Source organism: Mytilus edulis, chromosome 1, assembly GCF_963676685.1.
Source record: "Mytilus edulis chromosome 1, xbMytEdul2.2, whole genome shotgun sequence".
Taxonomy (NCBI): Eukaryota; Metazoa; Mollusca; class Bivalvia; order Mytilida; family Mytilidae; genus Mytilus; species Mytilus edulis.
In genome coordinates this window covers 50,262,677-50,287,341 of record NC_092344.1, presented here as the reverse complement: position 1 = coordinate 50,287,341, position 24,665 = coordinate 50,262,677, and the positions used below count along the sequence as shown (strand labels likewise).

General features: G+C 31.2%; 1 protein-coding gene and 5 non-coding genes across 10 annotated transcripts in view; all 6 read left to right on the top strand.

Moving 5' to 3' along the window:
- Positions 1-23,092, top strand: part of LOC139513442 (adipocyte plasma membrane-associated protein-like) — a 34,931-nt gene extending 11,839 nt beyond the window's left edge. For all 5 annotated transcript variants that reach the window (XM_071301947.1, XM_071301940.1, XM_071301932.1 and 2 more), the window contains 6 exons: positions 14,325-14,423; positions 15,442-15,591; positions 16,247-16,359; positions 16,780-16,940; positions 21,329-21,530; positions 22,855-23,092. In XM_071301947.1, the coding sequence (XP_071158048.1) occupies positions 14,325-14,423; positions 15,442-15,591; positions 16,247-16,359; positions 16,780-16,940; positions 21,329-21,530; positions 22,855-23,073 (944 nt within the window). In that variant the 3' untranslated portion in view covers positions 23,074-23,092. The remainder of the gene's footprint in view (positions 1-14,324; positions 14,424-15,441; positions 15,592-16,246; positions 16,360-16,779; positions 16,941-21,328; positions 21,531-22,854) is intronic.
- LOC139508896 (U1 spliceosomal RNA) lies at positions 2,849-3,012 on the top strand. Its single transcript, XR_011661478.1, has one exon. It is a non-coding gene; the product is annotated as a U1 spliceosomal RNA (small nuclear RNA).
- LOC139508885 (U1 spliceosomal RNA) lies at positions 4,118-4,281 on the top strand. The gene has a single exon (XR_011661477.1). It is a non-coding gene; the product is annotated as a U1 spliceosomal RNA (small nuclear RNA).
- Positions 5,657-5,820, top strand: LOC139508852 (U1 spliceosomal RNA). Its single transcript, XR_011661474.1, has one exon. It is a non-coding gene; the product is annotated as a U1 spliceosomal RNA (small nuclear RNA).
- Positions 11,521-11,684, top strand: LOC139508841 (U1 spliceosomal RNA). Its single transcript, XR_011661473.1, has one exon. It is a non-coding gene; the product is annotated as a U1 spliceosomal RNA (small nuclear RNA).
- LOC139508830 (U1 spliceosomal RNA) lies at positions 18,442-18,605 on the top strand. The gene has a single exon (XR_011661472.1). It is a non-coding gene; the product is annotated as a U1 spliceosomal RNA (small nuclear RNA).
- Positions 23,093-24,665: the final 1,573 nt, after the last annotated feature.

The window sequence follows — 24,665 nt, the reverse complement described above, 5'->3', positions numbered from 1 at the left end:
ATATTATTATAGATAGAGATAAACTGTATACAGCAATAATGTTCAGCAAAGTAAGGTTTACAAATATGTCAACACGAACGAAATGGTCAGTTGACCCCTTTAGGAGTTATTGCCCTTTATAGTCAAATTTTAACCATTTTTTCGTAAATCTTAGTAATCTTTTACAAAAATCTTCTCCTCTGAAACTATTGGGCCAAATTAAACCAAACTTGGCCACAATCATCATTGGGGTATCTAGTTTAAAAAATGTGTGGCGTGACCAGCCCAACCAACCAAGGTGGCCGCCATGGCTAAAAATAGAACATAGGGGTAAAATGCAGTTTTTGGCTTATAACTCAAAAACCAAAGCATTTAGAGCAAATCTGACATGGGGTAAAGTGTTTATCAGGTCAAGATCTTTCTGCCCTCAAATTTTCAGATGAATCCGACAACCCGTGGTAGGGTTGCTGCCCCTGAATTGGTAATTTAAGGGAATTTTTGCTGTTTTTGGTTATTATCTTGAATATTATTATAGATAGAGATAAACTGTAAACAGCAATAATGTTCAGCAAAGTTAGATTTACAAATAAGTCAACATGACCATAGTGGTCAGTTGACCCCTATAGGAGTTATTGACCTTTATAGTCAATTTTTAACCATTTTTCGTAAATCTTAGAAATCTTTTACAAAAATCTTCTCCTCTGAAACTACTAAGCCAAATTAAACCAAACTTGGCCACAATCATCTTTGGGGTATTTAATTGAAAAAAATGTGTCTGGTGACCCGGCCATCCAACCAAAATGGCTGCCACGGCTAAAAATAGAACATAGGGGTAAAATGCAGTTTTTGGCTTATAACTCAAAAGCCGAAGCATTTAGAGAAAATCTGACGTGTTAAATTGTCTATCAGGTCAAGATCTATTTGCCCTGATATTTTCACATGGATCGGATAACCTGTTGTTAGGTTACTGCCCTGAGTTGGTAATTTTAAGGAAATTTTGCCGTTTTTTGTTATTATCTTGAATATTATTATAGATAGAGATAAACTGTAAATAGCAATAATGTTCAGCAAAACAAGATCTACAAATAAGTTTTTCATGACCAAAATAGTCAATTGACCCCTTAAGGAGTTATTGCCCTTTATAGTTAATTTTTAGCATTTTTCATAAATTTTTGTAAATTTTTAGAAAATATTTTCCACTGTAATTACTGGGCCAAGTTCATTATAGATTGAGATAATTGTACCAACAAGAATGTTCAGTAAAGTAAGATCTACAAACACATCACCATCACCAAAACACAATTATGTCATGAATTTATCTGTGTCCCTTGTTTAATATGCACATAGACCAAGGTGAGCGACACAGGCTCTTGAGAGCCTCTAGTTATACATCTTTTTGTGCTAAATTTTCAACAACTAAAAAAGTGTATTTATATAAAAAGGTACATAATTTTCTAAAATGATTCCCTTGGCAAGCATTTGATTTTTGGTAAAATTTGGAAACAATTTTGTGTTTACAATTTTAAATTTTTGAGAAATATCTATTTTGTTACCAATTCAACTAAATTCACTGAGAGAAATATGTTGTCTCAAAATTGCATCATTTTGTGCCACAACTCATTTGTACGGCAGTGATACTATTACATTACTAGTTTAGAAAATACTTAGAATACTCTTAGAATAACGGGAGGGATTGTACCTGATATTCATATGATGAAGACATAATCTTTCAATCAGTTTAATTGAGGTCTGGAGCTGGCATGTCAGTTAACTGCTAGTAGTCTGTTGTTATTTATGTATTATTGTCATTTTATTTATTTTCTTTTGTTACATCTTTTGACATCAGACTCGGACTTCTCTTGAACTGAATTTTAATGTGCGTATTGTTATTCTTTTACTTTTCTACATTGGCTAGAGGTATAGGGGGAGGGTTGAGATCTCATAAACATGTTTAACCCCGCCGCAATTTTGCGCCTGTCCCAAGTCAGGAGCCTCTGGCCTTTGTTAGTCTTGTATGATTTTAAATTTTAGTTTCTTGTGTATAATTCGGAGTTTAGTATGACGTCCATTATCACTGTACTATTATGCATATTTTAGGGGCCAGCTGAAGGACACCTACGGGTGCGGGAATTCTCGCTACATTGAAGACCCATTGGTTGCCTTCGGCTGTTGTTTGCTCTATGGTCGGGTGGTTGTCGCTTTGACATATTCACCATTTCCTTTCTCAATTTTATCTTAGAATCATTTTGTAATAAATTTCAACAAAATAATACTTTACTTCTCCATTTTTACCTAGAAAGGGACCAGCTATTAACGTAGGTAAAGTTTGAAAATTCAGCAAAATACATAGTGCTTGAAGTTAAAAATAAGTATAAGTTATTTGTCTAGTAATATTAAAAGTATAAAACAAAAAATATTTGAATCTGTTAAGAGAAAATATTGCTTCAAAAAGAACTAAAACAGTTAATAAAATTATAGCATTTAAAAACAATTGTTAAATATTGAGCAAATTACATCTTTATTCCACATAACATTTACAACTTTTTATCAGATCATGTATCAAATATCCTCCATTGTTAAGCTGTTTAAGCCACATTGTATGGTAAACGTACACGATTTACCTGTGGAGTTGTCGTTACTAATCTTTTACATTTCCTGCTAAAATCAATATAACTACATTAACAAACAGTATTAAAAAAAAGATAAATAAACCATTATATCATGAACTTTATAATGAATGCATACATAATTCTATATACTAAGATTTCTGAGTCCTTGAATAATTATTGCAGATTTTATATTTTCTTCTGTCACCTTGTGTGATGAAATAATTTGATTATTCATAAGATTAAAATTTTTACACTGAAGCATACTTACCTGGTACAGGGAGCACCGTGATCAAAAAGGCGGTCTCCCCAGGTCGAGGCCTTTCCATTGCACTTCGGATAGGCTGAAGCTTGCGAATGCCCCAAATGTGGGCATCTCGGGTACGCAATTTTTTAGTGTGGGGGACTGCGTTCGCGCTAACCCCTGAACAATAAATAAAATAGAAGATTTATCCCAATAAACTTTACATGCAATTTACCACTATCTATTTTTGCAAAACTGTAATGCTGTAAATACAAATTTTGAGAAACATATTTTGGGCAAGATGAAGAATTTCAACAATAACACATGCTAAATTGTCCATGTATAAGCAATAAGCAACATGTTTTTATACATCTTTTTGTGCTAAATTTTCAACAACTAAAAAAGTGTATTTATATAAAATGGTACATAATTTTCTAAAATGATTCCCATGGCAAGCATTTGATTTTTGGTAAAATTTGGAAACAATTTTGTGTTTACAATTTAAAATTTTTGAGAAATATCTATTTTGTTACCAATTCAACTAAATTCACTGAGAGAAATATGTTGTCTCAAAATTGCAACATTTTGTGCCACAACTCATTTGTATGGCAGTGATACTATTACATTACTAGTTTAGAAAATACTTAGAATACTCTTAGAATCATTTTGTAATAAATTTCAACAAAATAATACTTTACTTCTCCATTTTTACCTAGAAAGGGACCAGCAATTAACGTAGGTAAAGTTTGAAAATTCAGCAAAATACATAGTGCTTGAAGTTAAAAATAAGTATAAGTTATTTGTCTAGTAATATTAAAAGTATGAAACAAAAAATATTTGATTATGTTCAGAGAAAATTGCTTCAAAAAGTACTAAAACAGTCAATAAAATTATAGCATTTAAAAATAATTGTTAAATATTGAGCAAATGACATCTTTATTCCACATAACATTTACAACTTTTTATCAGATCATGTATCAAATATCCTCCATTGTTAAGCTGTTTAAGCCACATTGTATGGTAAACGTACACAATTTACCTGTGGAGTTGTCGTTTCTAATCTTTTACATTTCCCTGCTAAAATCAATATATCTACATTAACAAACAGTATTAAAAAAAAGATAAATAAACCATTATATCATGAACTTTATAATGAATTCATACATAATTCTATATACTAAGATTTCAGAGTCCTTGAATAATTATTGCAGATTTTAAATTTTCTTCTGTCACCTTGTGTGATGAAATAATTTGATTATTGATAAGATTAAAATTTTTACACTGAAGCATACTTACCTGGTACAGGGAGCACCGTGATCAAAAAGGCGGTCTCCCCAGGTCGAGGCCTTTCCATTGCACTTCGGATAGGCTGAAGCTTGCGAATGCCCCAAATGTGGGCATCTCGGGTACGCAATTTTTTAGTGTGGGGGACTGCGTTCGCGCTAACCCCTGAACAATAAATAAAATAGAAGATTTATCCAATAAACTTTACATGCAATTTACCACTATCTATTTTTGCAAAACTGTAATGCTGTAAATACAAATTTTGAGAAACATATTTTGGGCAAGATGAAGAATTTCAACAATAACACATGCTAAATTGTCCATGTATAAGCAACATGTTTTTATACATCTTTTTGTGCTAAATTTTCAACAACTAAAAAAGTGTATTTATATAAAATGGTACATAATTTTCTAAAATGATTCCCTTGGCAAGCATTTGATTTTTGGTAAAATTTGGAAACAATTTTGTGTTTACAATTTAAAATTTTTGAGAAATATCTATTTTCTTACCAATTCAACTAAATTCACTGAGAGAAATATGTTGTCTCAAAATTGCATCATTTTGTGCCACAACTCATTTGTACGGCAGTGATACTATTACATTACTAGTTTAGAAAATACTTAGAATACTCTTAGAATCATTTTGTAATAAATTTCAACAAAATAATACTTTACTTCTCCATTTTTACCTAGAAAGGGACCAGCAATTAACGTAGGTAAAGTTTGAAAACTCAGCAAAATACATAGTGCTTGAAGTTTAAAATAAGTATAAGTTATTTGTCTAGTAATATTAAAAGTATAAAACAAAAAATATTTGATTATATTCAGAGAAAATTGCTTCAAAAAGTACTAAAACAGTGAATAAAATTGAATAAAATTGAGAAAGGAAATGGTGAATATGTCAAAGCGACAACCACCCGACCATAGAGCAAACAACAGCCGAAGGCAACCAATGGGTCTTCAATGTAGCGAGAATTCCCGCACCCGTAGGTGTCCTTCAGCTGGCCCCTAAAATATGCATAATAGTACAGTGATAATGGACGTCATACTAAACTCCGAATTATACACAAGAAACTAAAATTTAAAATCATACAAGACTAACAAAGGCCAGAGGCTCCTGACTTGGGACAGGCGCAAAATTGCGGCGGGGTTCATTTAAAAATAATTGTTAAAAATTGAGCAAATTACATCTTTATTCCACATAACATTTACAACTTTTTATCTGGTCATGTATCAAATATCCTCCATTGTTAAGCTATTTAAGCCACATTGTATGGTAAATGTACACGATTTACCTGTGGAGTTGTCGTTACTAATCTTTTACATTTCCTGCTAAAATCAATATAACTACATTAACAATTAGTTTAAAAAAAAAGATAATTTAACCATTAAATCATAAATTTTATAATGAATGTATACATTATTTTATATACTTTGATTTGAGAGTCCCTGAATAATTATTGCAGATTTTAAATTTTCTTCTGTCACCTTGTGTGATGAAATAATTTGATTATTCATCAGATTAAAATTTTGACACTGAAGCATACTTACCTGGTACAGGGAGCACCGTGATCAAAAAGGCGGTCTCCCCAGGTCGAGGCCTTTCCATTGCACTTCGGATAGGCTGAAGCTTGCGAATGCCCCAAATGTGGGCATCTCGGGTACGCAATTTTTTAGTGTGGGGGACTGCGTTCGCGCTAACCCCCGAAATAAACTAAATCAAGACCCTTCCTTAAAAGCTTTGCTAAATTCTTAATTTTTTTTATGAATTTGTAAACCATTCTAATATGACGTCCTTATTACGCTTTGTAAACAAAGCTGTGTTCTAATGAGCACAAAATATGTTTAACACATGCGCACGAACTTACTGTTTGTATTTACTTTATTTCCATCGTTATCCTTTAGAATATATACATTTAAGCAGCTAACATAAACTCTTATTATATATTTTTATGAAACAACATATATTTAGCCTGCTCGTAGTTTTTAAACTTATCAAATATGAATTGCAATGCACAGACTCCTTGAGGAGGAAACGGGAACAGCTAAACATTTTTACGGTAATTTCGCACGCTTCGACCTATAAAAATACTGTATTTGTCCTATTAGAATCGAAATAATTCCTTAATGTCATGCTCTATGCTCATTTTAACATGGGTAGGCATTATATTTGTCATCGCTAACGCTCAGTGTAAAATATTGACAAATATAATGCCTACCCATGTTAAAATGAGCATAGAGCATGACATGAAGGAATTTTTCTTAAGTAAATGATTTACATATTTAAAGATTAGTGTTGATTCAAAAGTCTATTGTTAGTTGCATAATTGGTTTGCTTATTTTTAGACCTTTTTTAAAAAAATTCCCTGCAATTATTTCTGGGAAACATTTGTTTGTATTATGAGAGTGATTATAACACATTTAAAAGGTTTATGAAATCTTTCTTGAACATGTATACTGGTCTTGTGTATATTTAAGATATTCATGATTGAAAATATATTTTACTTTCTCAATTTACTAATGGATTTTTTATAGTAACATTAATTTTGTACATATGAAAAATATAAAAAAAGTAAAAACTAAATTGTATAATGATGAAATGATATAAACTATATAATTTATAAGATGTATAAATAACTTAAAGGATTAAAAAAAAAATGCTATACAAATAATATCATTATACTGTTAGAATACAAAGGATTGTTTTTATAAATGATATTCTTTTTATTAGATAAACTGATGTAATGATACAGCAGGAGCAATTGGAAGATTTAGATTTATTTAGATTGTTTGTTTCTGCAGATATAGAATAATTTTTCTAAGGGGAAAAAGAGTGGGAGAGGGGGGATTGGTACTTTTGAAAATAATATCCTATTAAAATCTAATCTAATTATAAAGGGACAGACTGAAAGTTAGAATAATTAGTTATCAAAGGTACCAGGATTATAATTTAGTACGCCAGAAGCGCGTTTCGTCTACATAGGACTCATCAGTGACGATCATATCGAAAAAGTTATAAAGCCAAATAAGTACAAAGTTGAAGAGCATTGAGATCAAAAATCCAAAAAATAAATTAGACATCTGATAATGTCAAATTCCCAATTAATATGGGAAGGTAGGATGAATAACTCAAAGATAAATATAATATGTCATCTTTGTAAACAAAATAGTGGAAATGAGTATTATTATTTGTATGTTTGTTCACATGATATGGTGTGGTGTCACTTTTTATACAAGCTCACACTGTGTTACTACTTGAAAATTAGCCAACAAAACAGAAATTAATTGGTTTACATGAATATTATTATAACACAAAGATATGTACTAAACTATGTACTTTTCTATGTTTCTTTTTAGAAATTTGTTTTAAATGTATAATTTTTTGTGAAATACAAGATATTATGTACAGTTCAATATATTTGAAGTTGTGTGCTTGATTTATGTTTGAAATGCAACTGTGCATGGTCATATGTATTCTTTAGGCCACACCAATTTAATTTCTTGTTCTATGGATTTTTGGACTTCAAAATTTGGGGCGAGCGAGCGATTTGAAAATTTTAATAAAAAAATATTTAATTTGCAAATTTTTGAGGCGAAGCTTGAAAAGTAAAGGCGAGCGATTATAATTTTTTTTTGTAAACATAAAATAGTAGGTTTTGACAATATTAAAGCTTGATTTATCACTTGTACTTTGACATTTCTTTAATTTCTGAAGTATTTTTTCCCTGTTCACCAAGAAATAATTAAATCTGGTCTATGTATGTGTGACTGACAATGAGACAGTTCTCCATCCAAGTCATAATCAGTTTAGGGACAACCCCTTAATGTTATAAATATCCCTTTTACATGTTTTATGAGGGATCAATATTAGTTATAATATATTTGTTTGTACAAAAGGGCTCATATTTTCTCAGAGAACTATATATCTATCTGGTATTAAATGGTCAAAACATGTCCAAGAATTTTGTAATATTCCTGGACTTTAACCATGTTAACACCTTTACTTTAACAGATTAATATTATTCAAAATAAGTGGACCCCTCTTTTAGAAAAAATTGTTTAAAATATGATGTAACTCACCTCATTTTGAGTACAAAATTCTAAGTTTTCAAAGGTTTTGTATAGAAGAACTATACAAATCCTTGGTATTTCTATTTTCTTTTCTACATCAGTAAAATGACCCCTTGTCTGAGGGAGGATTGTTCTCAACCTGATAATAACAAACACAGGTCAAAATACGGCCTTTTACACAGGGCTTTGATAAAGACCAAACAGCAGGCTATAAAGGACCCCAAAATTATTCGCGTACACAATTCGAACAGGAAAACCAACGATCTAATTTATATATCATGTATATCTAAACGGGGGAAATATACAAATGAACAACATCAACAAACGATAACTGTTGAACGACAGGCCCCTCAATCAATCAGGACAGGTGCATAAACATGCAGCGGCTATGGATAGTTTTGTTTTACCAGCATACAATATAATTGCAGTCGAAGGCAAATCTTTCAGAAGTTCTTTGTACTTTATTCTAACGCAACGAACATTTTTTTGATAGGGAATATAAGTAAGGGGGAAAATAACCAATTTTTTGTTCTTTAAATTTATTTCGGAGCACTCCCGCTTTGGATAAATAGGTTTCATGCTGAAACAAATATTCTCACAGATATTTACAAAGTGTGGTGGGGTGCTTTTATGTTTAAAATCGTTATATACAGGTGAAGACTGTGATTTTAAAAACAAATGTTGATATCTTTTTATAATATTTACAAAAAAAACGGTGCGGGAAATGGACATGATTACATTTCCGGATGAGGGAAGCGGGAATATAAAAAAAATAAAAAAATTCTGTTTTGAAAAAAATAGGTGCGGGCGGGTCCGTCGAACAAGGAATCAAATTGGTGTGGCCTTACATACAAATTTTTCCTGTATATTTCATAAAAAATTACATTTTTTGGAATACATTAATTTGAAGGCATTTATGGTTAAATTTTCTAAACCAGATGTTAAAAGATGCAGAATTGTAATAACTGGTTTTTTTGTTTTTTTTTTGGTAAATTTTGTCAAGAGTTTTTTTTTTTTTGCTTTGTCCCGCCTCAGGTTAAAAATACATTTTTTGGTCAAGGTCGTTTTTGATGAAGTTGAAGTCCAACCAACTTGAACCTTAGTTCCCAATGATATGATTTTTCTAATTTTAATGCCAAATTAGAATTTTTACCCCAATTTCATGGTCAACTGAACATAGAAAATGATAATGCCAGTGGGGTATCCATTTACTATGGACACATTCTTGTTTTACAATTTGGATGAAATATGTAAAGAATTTCTGGACAGAAAATTGTAATGTGTCACTTAGAAAAACATAACCAAATGTACATGTCTGACAGTGATAATTTTGCTTTGAGTGGTGTCAATTGATTAAAATCCAACCAGAATTGACCCAACAATATTTTTCTGAAAAGGTCAGTTTTATGTAAAATTTAAAGCAAAAATGTGCGAGACTACTGTAAGTGATGAATACTGATGCCAATGGCTATTGAATGATTTGTTGCACTGTTATTTCAGATGTGACCTCAGGGAAAGTGTTCAAGCAGAAAAGTTTTTTGATAAAGGAGTAGGTGGTCCAGTAAGGGACCATTTTGGCCTCAAATTTCAGGTTCATCTGCCAAAAGATTTCAGACACTTTTTTAACACTTTTAAAAGTGTCTATTTCAGATAATTCAATTACTTTATGTGAAAGATTTTAACTGAGTTAGTCATTAAAATCGCTCCAATTTAAGCTAAAATTGGAAAAATATATCAAATATGCCAAAAAATGTCACTTTTCAGATGATTTTTGTCAAAAATGAAAGTGGCCGCATCTGTGTTTATCCTCAACCTTTATATTTTGTTATGTATTATCAACAAATACAACTTACATTACAATATTAAAAATGAACATGAATGCGGCCACTTTCATTTAAGACAGAAACCGTCTAAAATTTAACTAAAATGCTCAAATTATGAAGATTTCAGTAATTTAGCATGACTTCATGATGCTAGTACCTGATACATATATGCACTGTATTTTTTGATAAAGGAGTAGGTGGTCCAGTAAGGGACCATTTTGGCCTCAAATTTCAGGTTCATCTGCCAAAAGATTTCAGACACTTTTTTAACACTTTTAAAAGTGTCTATTTCAGATAATTCAATTACTTTATGTGAAAGATTTTAACTGAGTTAGTCATTAAAATCGCTCCAATTTAAGCTAAAATTGGAAAAATATATCAAATATGCCAAAAAATGTCACTTTTCAGATGATTTTTGTCAAAAATGAAAGTGGCCGCATCTGTGTTTATCCTCAACCTTTATATTTTGTTATGTATTATCAACAAATACAACTTACATTACAATATTAAAAATGAACATGAATGCGGCCACTTTTTTTGATAAAGGAGTAGGTGGTCCAGTAAGGGACCATTTTGGCCTCAAATTTCAGGTTCATCTGCCAAAAGATTTCAGACACTTTTTTAACACTTTTAAAAGTGTCTATTTCAGATAATTCAATTACTTTATGTGAAAGATTTTAACTGAGTTAGTCATTAAAATCGCTCCAATTTAAGCTAAAATTGGAAAAATATATCAAATATGCCAAAAAATGTCACTTTTCAGATGATTTTTGTCAAAAATGAAAGTGGCCGCATCTGTGTTTATCCTCAACCTTTATATTTTGTTATGTATTATCAACAAATACAACTTACATTACAATATTAAAAATGAACATGAATGCGGCCACTTTCATTTAAGACAGAAACCGTCTAAAATTTAACTAAAATGCTCAAATTATGAAGATTTCAGTAATTTAGCATGACTTCATGATGCTAGTACCTGATACATATATGCACTGTATTGTCAAAAACAGCCCATATTCATGTAGCAGGTGCATTCTACTTTCCAATAAATAGCTTACATTTTAACAATTTTGTAAAACTGCTATATTTTGGGGCCAAAATGGGGTCTTAGCGGACCTACTCCTTTGAATTTCTTTTATATAAATCTCTTTTCAATGTAACAGTTTTTGTTATTTTACATAACAAGTTATTTATTAAATAAGTATCCCCCATGGCTAAACCATTCATGAGATAAATGGTGAGATAAACATTTACAATCTACCTGTGGAGTTGTCGTTACTAATCTTATACATTTTCCTGCTAAAATCAATATTACAGAGTAAACAAAGTTTTTTTTTCAAGAATTAATTTTTTCATTATATCATAAAATTTATATTGATAATTTATATAGTTTTATATACTTTAACTTATAAGTCAATAAATAATTATTGAAGATTTTTTATTTTCATCTGTCACCTTGTGTGAGAAAATAATTTGATTATTAATCAGATTAAAATTTTTACATTGAAGCATACTTACCTGGTACAGGGAGCACCGTGATCAAAAAGGCGGTCTCCCCAGGTCGAGGCCTTTCCATTGCACTTCGGATAGGCTGAAGCTTGCGAATGCCCCAAATGTGGGCATCTCGGGTACGCAATTTTTTAGTGTGGGGGACTGCGTTCGCGCTAACCCCCGAACTATAATTAAAATGGAAGATTTCGCCCAAATAACTTTACATGCAATTTCCACTCTCGATATTTGCAAAACTGTAATGATATAAATAAAAATTTTGAGAAACATAATTTTGTGCAAGATGAAAAATAACCCCCGAAATAATCAATAATACAGTCCTTTCCTAAAATAGCTTGCTAAATTATGTTATGTTCAATTAAGTGTTTTATTTGTATTTTAAAAACTAGTAAATGAAATGCTGATTTTGAGGATTAATATGATACAAATTCCCAAGCAATTGTTTTAGAAAAACCAAATGTGTATTTTAAAAGGAATTCTTTGAAGGCATGTGAAATGTCATGTAAACCTTTTTGAAAGCCATAGAAATATGTTAAAGTATTTTATCCACATTTGTAAGATTTCTGATAGAAAAAAACTTGAAGCATGTACTAAGGAGTAGGTCCAGTTAAACCCCTTTTTGGCCCCAAAATATAGCAGCTTTACAAAATTGTTAAAATGTAAACTTTTAGTTATTTATTGGAAAGTAGAACGCTTCTGCTACATATATATTGGCTGTTTTTGACAATACAATGCACATATATTGGGTACTAGCATCATTAACATGATTAAGTCATGCTAAATTACTGAAATTTTTACAATTTTAGCATTTTAGTTAAATTTTAATTAAATGAAAGTGGCTGCATTCTTGTTCATTCTTAATATTGAAATGTTAGTTGTATTTGATGATACTTCAAAACATATATAAAGGTTTAGGATGAACACGGATGCGGCCACTTTCATCTGTGACAAAAACCATCTGAAAAGTTACCTTTTCTGGTATATTTGATAGAATTTTCATATTTAAGCTTGATTCAGAGCGTTTTCAATGACTTAATCTGTTAAAATCTATCACATTAACTTATTGAATCAACTGAAAGAGACACTTAATAAGTGTTTAAAAAGTGTTCACAATCTTTGATTAGATGAACCTGAAATTTGAGGCCAAAATCGGCCCTTACTGGACCTACTCCTTTCTTTGCTTATGCTTTGTGAATTAATTTCTTCTTTTGAATATTAAAATGGCACATTAGTACAAAAGTTTAAATTTACTGAATTTTGAAAAACTTGCAAACGAAAAAATCAGTCATTAGTATGTTAAATCAAATTTATATAATTGAAAGTATTAATTCACATTTGGAAATTTCTAAAAATATACAGTGAAAATGCTATTACTGTTTTTAAATTTTTTCAAAATTGAATTCTAATGGCATTTGGAGAAAATTGTAATTACACATTCAACTGGTTATTATTTAAAAAGAGCATGAACTACTCGTAGAACCCAGTGTTCAGAAATGTGATTTTTAGTGGTTTTTTTTGTATAACTGTTTTTTTTTTCATGCTTTGTTCACATTTAATTCAAATTGAAATTGAATGCGAAACAAATTCGATAATTGCGTTTACACTCTCTTCTTGGTTTAATTATAAATAAAATTCGAATTGGCTAATTCACATTATCCAATTTGCATAAGAAATGTGTTTTCGTTAATAAGAATTAGATAATTGGCTTTAATTAAAATTAAAATGTGATGTGGACACTTTCTTAATTGTAATTCAAATTAGATTATAATCAATTAATTGATAATGCCAATTAAAAGTTAACCTTGTTCAGTCAAAAATCAAATTTGAAGTGAATTGCAATCTATAATACTAAAATTACGAGGTCCAATTTGTCAGCCGTCATAACGTAAAAACGATGAATCAAAGAATTCAACTTTATATACAACTAATATAGTACGAAGGTGTATAGATTAAAAATTACACCGCTCCAGGCCCTTTTGTTTTCCACGTAATTAATATTGCCAATAATTAGGAAGTTCCAGGTTGAGTCCGATACCGATACCAATAGTATAATCAACTGTTACCTATTTTATCTGATCGTTCTGCATCTGACAGGCGCACCACCAAACGGTGTATTCAGGATTAATATGCTATATACAAGGGTCATAATCACAGGGTTGACACTACTAAGTTGTCAAATTGTTACCTACTGTAGTATTTTAATCTGTAAGACTTTCTAAGATAACAATACAAATACTAAAAATCTGGACTAAAAATAAGTTTCAATTTGTTAGCGGGCATGACGTAAAACAGTGAATCAAAGAATTCAACTTTATTTATAACTAATATAAGACAATGCTGTTGATTAAAAAATACTCCATTTCAGGACCTTTTGTTTTCCAAATAATTAATATTACCAATAATTGATAAGTTCCAGTTCGACGGGTTAAAACAGAAAGATTTGAAAGCAGAGAAAATTGTGTATCTTATAATCGGCATGACTTTATCAGATGACAGTACTAATACGCAGATAAGGCTTGCGCAAAGTTATATACTTTAATTCAGTCAAGGACCCGCGATATCACGGGTGTGTTCTAGTTCATATTAAAAAGAAGTTTAGAAGTCAAACTTTTTGAATGCAAATTAAACAAATTCCAATTAGTTGATGCGAATCAAACTCGAATTACATGTGAATGCAGCATGTGACAATAGGAGTTTATTGTGTCAAAGTTTCCATTCATATTAGAAAGAAAAATAAACTTTTAATGAATAACAAGTCACGGACAGCAGGTTACATTTGTAATTCAATCTTGCCTTTTTTTACAGGTACAATATTCACAGGACTTGCTGATGGTAGAGTTGTTGGCTTTAAAGGAAATGACATTTGGGAGATTACCAGATTTGGAAAGAGTTTGCCTGAATGTGGTAATCTATTTTTAAATCTTTATTTTTCTTCCACAGAAATGTATCAATTTTATTGACATACATTGAATTACAAGTATCTTCAGATTATTTTTATATCAGCCAATAAATATTTGTTTTCAAAGTTTTGAAAGTGTGTATCAGTATGACTATAAACCTCATGATCATGAGAAATCGTTGAAACAGAAATTTGAATGGAGTGCTTTAAGATTGTTAATTTAAACATATTTAATTATAGTGGATTGGGAAACGAGTTTTGCAACTTATATTAATCCCTTCCCACTTTGCGGGTGGGAGTGCTGCCTTGTAGCGGCATCAGCCTGCTCTTTTTCTAAATCTACAAGGGTGTCTTTTAACGTGCAAGAGATATGGCTCTGTCTCTTAACACGGATCAGCCATTTATCGTCCCCTTCAGACGGACTATCATCGTTTCCTCAAGACCATTCTCGCAAATGGTGTCGAGGGAGCGCCAAAAATTCAGTCCCTGAAATTTTCATCCCAGACGGGAATCGAACCAGGGACCTATGTGTTAGTAGTCCAATGCACTAACCACTTCACCACAGCGGCTCCTGTGATTGTTGTAAGAGAAGCTTGACCACAGGATCTTTGTTTGTGTCAGATTGACCCTGAATATTCATAAAAACATTCTCCAACCATTTGTTATATAGAAATCAAAGAAAAATATTTGAGAAATAATTGAATTCAACTAAAAAATGTTGAGCCTTAAGAATGTAATATGTGGCAGTTCTTGAAAAGAACAAAATACAAATTTAAGAAAAGAAAAAAACTTTATTTGAAATTGCTCATTGCACACTTAATTGAGAAGATTTAATAATGAAAAAGATAGGGCCAACTTCATTTGTGCTAGTTTCGTTGCAAGATAAAAAAAAAAAAAAAAAAAAAGAAGGTGTACCAGTATTGTAAAATCCTACTGCTAACAAAATATTACAGAACCCAAAAAGTCCTTAACATATACGTACTTAAAACTGATTATTAAGAATAATCTTTTGCTCTTTTCTAGGATCATTCCAATTGGAACCAATATGTGGTAGACCTAAGGGAATGAAAATTGACAAGAATGGTGATTTACTGGTCCTTGACTCGTATACAGGACTGTATAAAGTAAATGTACAAACAGGGGAGAAGGAGTTACTGGTATCTAGTGCAAAAGGTGTGTATATAGTCTTGCTATACATATAGTATAGTGGTAACTTTCGAGAATGTACATTTGTTAGTTGTATCTATAAGCAATGGTTTGTAAATGTGGATAGATGTATCAAATTAAAATAAGAACAGCTGTAATGGCCTGAAATACACCCAAAAGACCACATTGGCAAATACAGAGGGAGGGGGTGGGCTGTTGTTAACAATTTTACCCCAGAAATATTTGTTTTTCTTCAAATCAGATTCCTCCCAATGCTGGCCTACCTCGTTCTCAAACTCTTTAATGAGATATTTTAGATCCACATCTGGACGACGAGAGCATGCAAGGTTAAAGGGCTAAATCATTTGTTATATTTCAAGGGCTTTAAATCTTGCTTAAAAAATAAGATGTGGTATGATTGCCAATGAGACAACTATTCACCAGAGACCAAATTTTGATGAAGTAAGCAACTATATGTCACTCTTCAACACTCTTCAACAATAAGCAAAAATAAATATATTCAGTGTATTTTTTTTACTGATTAGCAACATAAAATGTATGCAACATTTCTCTATACGTCAGTCGTCTGAAGAAATACTTTAATTCTTTGACAAAATCAACTCTTCCCAAAATAATTTCATGAAGGCTGTAACAAATAAAATTCTGTATAATTTATTTTCAGGCTTTGGTAATGTCCCATTCAAGTTCTTAAATGGTTTAGATATTGACAGTGAGGGATTGATATACTTCACAGATTCCAGTACTAAATGGGATAGAAGGAATTACAGATATGAGGTAATTTAAAATGTCAGTGGCGGATCCAGAATTTTTCAAAAGTGCGGGCCCACTGACTGCCTAAGAGGGGGCTTGCTTTGGACATGCTTCAGTGATTCCCTATATAAGCAACCAAATTTTTCCCCAAAATGGGAGGGGGCCCTGGGCCAACCCCTAAATCTGCCTCTGAATGTAGATAAGAAAATAAAAATATATCTACCGGTACATTTTATAAATTTTATTGATTCTTTAGAAGTTTTTAAGATATACCAGTACATGTATTATGATCATCTCAAACATCTGATCTACAAATTTCTTGAAATCTGTGTTTCTTATAATTGATAGATTGTTATAAGGCCAACAATGTGGATGAGCTAAAAATTAATGAATAATTTAAGAAAAAAGTTTGAGCTTCTGGTGATAAAACTTTTATATTTTTAGGTAATGGAGTTGAGAAACACTGGCAGGTTTCTACGATACAATCCTGACACAGGTGAATTAAGACTTCTCCTTGATGACATGTATTTACCTAATGGTGTGGCCATCTCAGCTGATGGTAGTTTTGTTGTGATATCAGAAATGAACATCTGTCTATTACGTAGGTAAATGTGGTAAAAAGTCCCTGTTTAGAAAGAAGCAAGCGATAAATATTGTGAACTCACTCAGGGGTCATAGTAATACCTGTGCATCTTTTTGTTAAGCCAGTCTTTTAAGAAGTCAATTTTTCTTCTAAAATTAGAGAAAATTTAGATCAAAGGTTTATATCAGCAATGTCTAGTATAATAAAAACATAAGTTCCCATTTATTGAGTTAAAAGAGTTGTGCCTCTTGGAAAAGTTTTTAGCATTCTCACTCTTATTACAAATGAATTTCTGTAGGAATTTTAATGAAATTTATATTCAGCAATGTATCCAACCTATTGAAAATTTACATTGCAAGTACTCTCTTATCTAAATTTCTTGTTAAAATTTAATGAAAGTTATAGAAAAGATTTTTATATGAGCAATGTAAAATATATGTATTTAAGGAATGACTGTAATATTTTTTCTGTCTATGAAGAAATAACATAAAAAATTTGGTGCACACTGAATAACATGTGTAGCGGGTTATTTAACAGTGTGCACCACATTTTTTATGTTATTTCGAATAGACAGAAAAAAATATTACAGTCATTTCTTATAATTTAATTCTAAATTCTATTTTAAACCGTAGAAAACCATGAAAAAAACGTTGATGACGTCACGGTCACATGACTAAATTATGTCAGCCAATCAGAAGGCACGTTACATCCAAAATTAAATTATATTAAAATGTTAAAAAGTTGCTAATGGTATATTAGTTCTCCAGCTTAAAATTTGTTGATTAGAAAATCTTTTCACATACAGAAGGTGTTCAGATCAGAATAGTTTTATTATCCAAATTGTTTGGTCATACGAACTTTAATATATATAGTCAATTTTTGTTAAATTTGTATTATCAACTCCTCCTTCTGTTTCAAAATAAATTTTATATTTGGTAGAATATGTATTTTCACACAACAATTCAATCACACATTATTAGCATTTTAATTTCAATGAATTATTTACAGTTTTAAGAGGTATTTCTTTTAGTTTATATTACTTTTTTAAGTACATTTTCAAGCCATTTATTTTTTAAATGTACTTTAAGATCTGTCTGTTTTTATATTTTGATGAACTGTTGAGGTTCATTGAACAAAATATTGTGACTACTGACATTAATTTGAACTAAGTAGTTGCTTGTGTTTATTTTTAGACAACAACACTCAATAGAATTAAATACCACTTATAATGAACTTATATGTAGTAGATAGTATACACAATTTTCCTGTACAGAGTTGTCGTTATTGAGATATAGCTGTTTGTACAATTCTGGCTAAAATCAATAATTCAGCTTAATAGAAGTGCTTTTGATAAAAATCCACCTATCTTTTAAAGTATCAACATATAACCTTTAAAATAATGTCTATAATTTCATGTAATTATTGTTCTATTAAAAATAGGTGCAATCATTAAATTTGTATCTGACACCTCGTGTATTGTAATAATTTCCTTATTGAAAAGATTAAAATTTTTACACCAAAGCATACTTACCTGGTACAGGGAGCACCGTGATCAAAAAGGCGGTCTCCCCAGGTCGAGGCCTTTCCATTGCACTTCGGATAGGCTGAAGCTTGCGAATGCCCCAAATGTGGGCATCTCGGGTACGCAATTTTTTAGTGTGGGGGACTGCGTTCGCGCTAACCCCCGAACAATCAAATAAATATGAAGTCCTTTGCCTAATAAGCTTAGCAGAGTTATCTTGGGTTTCAATTTTATTTGGTATTTTGCTAACCCATGTCCCTGAAAAAAATCCAATGTAAATTGAAAGTATACTTGTATATCGTTAGATTTTAATATTTTTACATATATATTTATTTATCGCTATTTTGTGCATTTTTCGTTTGATCTTTTTTTGTGATAATTTTCATATCATGCTACTCGCTTGAGATGGAAAAATTATTGCTAGAAACTAAGCAGGCACGTGGCGTTGCTAACGAAATTGACATGAAATTGACAACGTCTTCATAGGTAAAATAGCGATAAACAGATTATCATTAGTCATCTCAACTCGATTGCCTTTCTCGCTTTCGCCGTCCCGGCTCAAGCGAGAAAATCAATCTCGTTGAGATGATCAACGATAATCTATAATTACTGTTTTTTATATGAATGTCATGAGCCTACTATTCCAAGTAAAAAAAACATTCTATTTACTGTCTAAACCTTTATAGGGTTTAATAAGTTTATACATTGAATTTTACAAGATGAATTGGTAGTTAAAATCAAAATTCTTTACTATAGTATTAATGAATGGGTGTTTTTATAATGGCCCTGTTATATGTCCAAGGTCTGCAATAATGGTCAAGGAAGTCTTTAATGGCCCGAGGCAACTCTGAGGGCCATTACAGACATCCGAGGCCATTATTACTGACCGAGGACATGTAACAGGGCCATTATAAAAACACCCATTTCTTAATACATTTATTAACCAACTGAACAAAAGTGTATGTGTTGCTGTTAACTTGATGTACCCTCTTACTCTTTTAATGACAGTTTAGTTTGAAAAAAAAAATATTTGTACTTCACCATGATAAAGCTTTTAAATATACCAAATATCCAAGATATTAAGTTGAAAGAAGTTTTGTGTTGAAAAACAGGATGAACAGTGATACCTTTATATGGTTCTTTAATGTTGGTTGCTGGTTACTAAATAAAATAAAATAAAATACAAAAAGGTATTATACTCTTTACAACTTAATTTTATTAACTTTATTAAAAACCCTAACTGGGCTTAATACAGACAAACTGGGTATTAATACAGGGCCATTACAGAAAAACAGGGCCATTACAGAAAAAAACAGGGCCATTACAGAAAAACAGGGCCATTACAGAAAATATGTAATTTTTAATAAACAGTCATTTTTATACGCCCGTCAAAATTTTTACGGGACGTATTATGGTATACAAATGTCCGGTGTCCGTCTGTCCGTCCGTCCGTCTGTCCGTCCGTCCGTCCGTCTGTCCGTCTGTCTGGCGTAAACATGTCGCACCGTAACTTGAGAACGACTTATCCAAATCTCATGAAACTTAAAATAGTTGTTTCTTATGATGGTCAAATGATCTGTATACTTTTTGGTGAAAATAAGATTTAAACTTTTTGAGTTACGGCACTTTGTAACTAAAACAGGTGTGTTTTTTTTCACATGTCGCACCGTATCTCAAAAACGTTTCTTGATTATTGCTTAAAACTTTACACACTTCTTAGTTATATTAATCTTCATATCTGTATACTTTTTAATGATGATTCAAAATTTCATTTTTGAGTTTTTGAGTATTTTATAAAAAAGGGGGAGGGTTTTTTTACATGTCGCGCCGTATCTCAAAAACGATTTATGATTATTGCTTAAAACTTTACACACTTCTTTGTTATATTAATCTAAAGATCTGTATACTTTTTGGTGATGATTCAAAATTTTATTTTTGAGTTATTGAGTATTTTGTAAAAAAGGGGGAGGGTTTTTTTACATGTCGTGCTGTATCTCAAAAACGATTTATGATTATTGCTTAAAACTTTACACACTTCTTTGTTATATTAATCTAAAGATCTGTATACTTTTTGGTGAAGACTCAAAATTTTATTTTTTGAGTTATTGAGTATTTTGTAAAAAAGGGGAGGGTTTTTTTTTACATGTCGCACCGTATCTCAAAAACAATTTATGATTATTGCTTGAAACTGTACACACTTCTTTGTTATACTAATTTAAAGATCTGTATACTTTTTGGTTTGATTCAAAATTTTATTTTAGTGATATTTGTAAAAAAAAAACAGGGTGGGGGGGGGGGGGGGGGGGGGGGGGGGTTTCACATGTCCCGCCGTGTCTCAAAAACAATAAATGGTTATTGCTTAAAACTTCCTCAGAAACTACTTATGATTATTGCATAAAACTTCCACATAAGACGTCGGGCGTATCATGCGCTCATGGCGCAGCTGTTTATTGGCTATAATGTACTTAGTTGGTTAATAAAAACACTTACTTGTCTTATGGACTTGATGCCTTAAAAACTATCAAACAACTGAAATCTGCCAATACTTTATTTGCTTTTAACCCTTTCTTGTTACTTTACAGCAATTTATTTTTTGCAGTTTTACAACTTTGTTGATTTATTTCTATAACAAAAATTCAAATTTGATATAATTTATACTATTTATATTTTCATTAATTTCCTACTTACAGAAGTTGCATAAATAAATCAGTGGAAAAAATGAGATGGTTTACAGTTATACCCAGCTAGATTTAAGCAATGTCTCTACATTATCATTTTTGCGTTGTTTCATTCAGTTGGCAGATTCATTTGGATAAAGTGATTTTGGAATTCAACTGAAAAACGGTACCATGATAAGTTTAATCCTGTCCTGTGAATTTATTTTTTAGATATTATCTGAAAGGACAAAAAGCTGGACAGTCTGACATCTTTGCAGAGAATTTACCTGGATATGCAGACAATATTAAACTGAATAGCCGTGGTAATTTTTATGTTGGCCTAGGAGCAGTGAGATATGAAGGCATCAGTCGATTAGGTCCATTCTTAGATTTAGTCGGACCATATCCAAATTTGAAAAAGTTTATAGCAAAGGTGATTTATGTCTTATATTATATGATAGATATAAGAAGATGTGGTATGAGTGCCTATGAGACAACTTCTATCTGTAAATGAATTCTTGACACTTTAGCAATTTACATGTCTTTAACATTCAATATATACTCATTTTTGTAATTATTCAAGTACATGCATTGTTCAAAAAAGATATAATAATGGTAACTGTAGTCTGTATGAATATAAAATCAGAACTAGTTACAGGGTGCATTTAAATTTATTTTTACCAAAACATTTAGGTTGTTATATAATAAAAGATGAAAAGAGAAGATTAACTATTAATATTAGATAGGATACTAACTATCACCTTGCTTATGCTTATCATTCAAAAGTGGTTATATAAAAGAATCTTGCGTTGGTTTTTGCAGGGAGTCTGATCAAAGGAGTAGAAGTCATAAAAAGTAAACCTCTGTTAATATTAGCTTAATTCTTAAGAATCTTTACAATTACAGGAAGAGACTGATTTCGTTAAGATGTTATTCCACTGATACATTTGTACCATAAAAAGTCCCAAATATTTGTGATATGACATATAAATGTAGGTGGCCTTCATCTGTTTTCTGCTCTTTGGTCTGGTTGTCTCTTTGACATATTCTCCATTTCTATTCTCAATTTTTATTTTGTAAGTAACTTCCTTGAAACAATATTTTTTCCATAAGAACTGCCAATTTTTTTAAAAATAATAACAATCCGAAGACCGTTAAAGATCTGTGTCTTTTATGATTTGATGCATGCTTAGTCAATGTACAGCCTGCGAAATTTTAAACACATTTTGTTTCAACACTGTACTGCGATTTCCAGGGCATCTTCTAGTGTATATAGATCGAATGTTTTGAAATTTATCAAACAAGAAGTAGATCTATCTATGTACAGAAATTCACAACAATGATATGAGACTTTTTTTTTCAACACATACACTCGATTTATTTATTTTGATTATTATCAATTAAAGTGTGGCTTCAGAGAAAAGTTTGAGGACTCCTAATATTGTAAAAAAATAAGAAAATGTGGTATGATTGCTAATGAGACAACTCTCGACAAGAGATCAATTGATACAGAAATTAACAGCTATAGGTCACCATATGGCATAATCAGCTATAGAAGACCATAAAATGTCAAATGTAAAATAATTAAAACTCATTTCATTATTTGCTCCTATGGAATTAAGTTAAAACATTATTTGCCAAGGATTCCTATTTTTTAACTTGAAATTTAGAGAGATATGTATTTCACGATGTTTAACGAATCAGCCATACAAAACCCTGAGATATTTATTATGTATTATGTTTTATTTATTTTACAGGTGACACCATTGGCCTTGTTTGATGTTTTCATTCCGAAGCATTCCATGATACTAGAATATGACAACAATGGTAACTTAGTATCTAGTTTACATGACCCCACAGCTCAAGTGATACCTGCTGCTGGGGAAGGATTTGAACATGACAATATATTATATATTGGAAACTTTAAAATACCTTTTATAGGCAAACTGAAATTAGAAAACTTGAATAATGATTAAAATATATGTTTATAATGCTTTCTGGTTTTATTCTTAGTATCTTACATAAAAAGATGAATGAATATTGTTTTAGAATTTATAATAAATGAATATGTGTGGCATGTCTGCTGATTAACTCACTTAATAAGATAGCACATTTGTCATTAGCCTTGGGAATTAATGATCTTACTATATTAATTAAGGAATGACTGTAATATTTTTTCTGTCTATGAAGAAATAACATAAAAAATTTGGTGCACACTAAATAACGCACGTAGCGGGTTATTTAACAGTGTGCACCACATTTTTTATGTTATTTCTTCATAGACAGAAAAAATATTACAGTCATTTCTTATAATTTAATTCAAAATTCCATTTTAAACCGTAGAAAACCATGAAAAACCGTTGATGACGTCACGATCACATGACTAAATTATGTCTATGGACTGATACCAAAATAATGTAAGCCAATCAGAAGACGCGTTACATCCCAAATTAAATTATTTTGTGCTGAATTTAAACATGATTGAGAGAGCAATCCAACATCACAAGTACTGGTAAACCAAAAATGCACATATGAATCATTATTCAACAACATTTGTTTGCACCTGTTTCAAGTCCTAAATCTGGTGTTCAATTGTTGTTGCTTGTAACTTGTTAATATGGTTCACAAATTTTTCTCTTTCTTGTTTAGACTGTTGCTTTTCCTGTTTGGTGGGTTTACACTATCCATTTTTAGGGCCCTTTATAGCTTGCTGATTGCTGTGAACCAAGGCTGCATATTGAAGATCGTACTTTGACCTTTAATGGTTTACTTTTTACAAATTGTGACTTTGATGGAGAGCTGTCTCATTGGCACTCATACCACATCTTCCTGTATCTAAATATAAATTAGACAGAGTTAACAATAGTGTTTTGCAGCAATTGAAAAGGATCAACCAGTTTTTCACAGAAATTCATTGGACTAGTATGAACTCATTGTATGATCTATAAAACATTTTCTTGACTAAAATATTTATGTAATTGTTTGTTCTTCTTTATCTGTTACATAATGAACAACAAAAGAAGCCCATCATAATGAAAATATCTTCATAGGTAAAATTAAAATGGTTTTTGTCGAGCCTGCAACTTTTGTTGCAGAAAGCTCGACATAGGGATAGTGATCCGGCGGCGGCGGCTACGGCGGCGGCGGCGTTAGCTAACTTCTTAAAAGCTTTATATTTTAGAAGGTGGAAGACCTGGATGCTTCATACTTTGTATATAGATGCCTCATGTTACGAAGTTTCCGTCAGTCACATGTTCAATGTCCTTGACCTCATTTTCATGGTTCAGTGACCGCTTGAAAAAAAAGTTCAGATTTTTTGTAATGTTGAATTCACTCTTATTATAAGTAATAAGATAATTATATTTGGTATGTGCGTACCTTGCAAGGTCCTCATGCCCGTCAGACAGTTTTCACTTGACCTCGACCTCATTTCATGGATCAGTGAACAAGGTTAAGTTTTGGTGGTCAAGTCCATATCTCAGATACTATAAGCAATAGGGCTGGTATATTCGGTGTATGGAAGGACTGTAAGGCGTACATGTCCAACTGGCAGGTGTCATCTGACCTT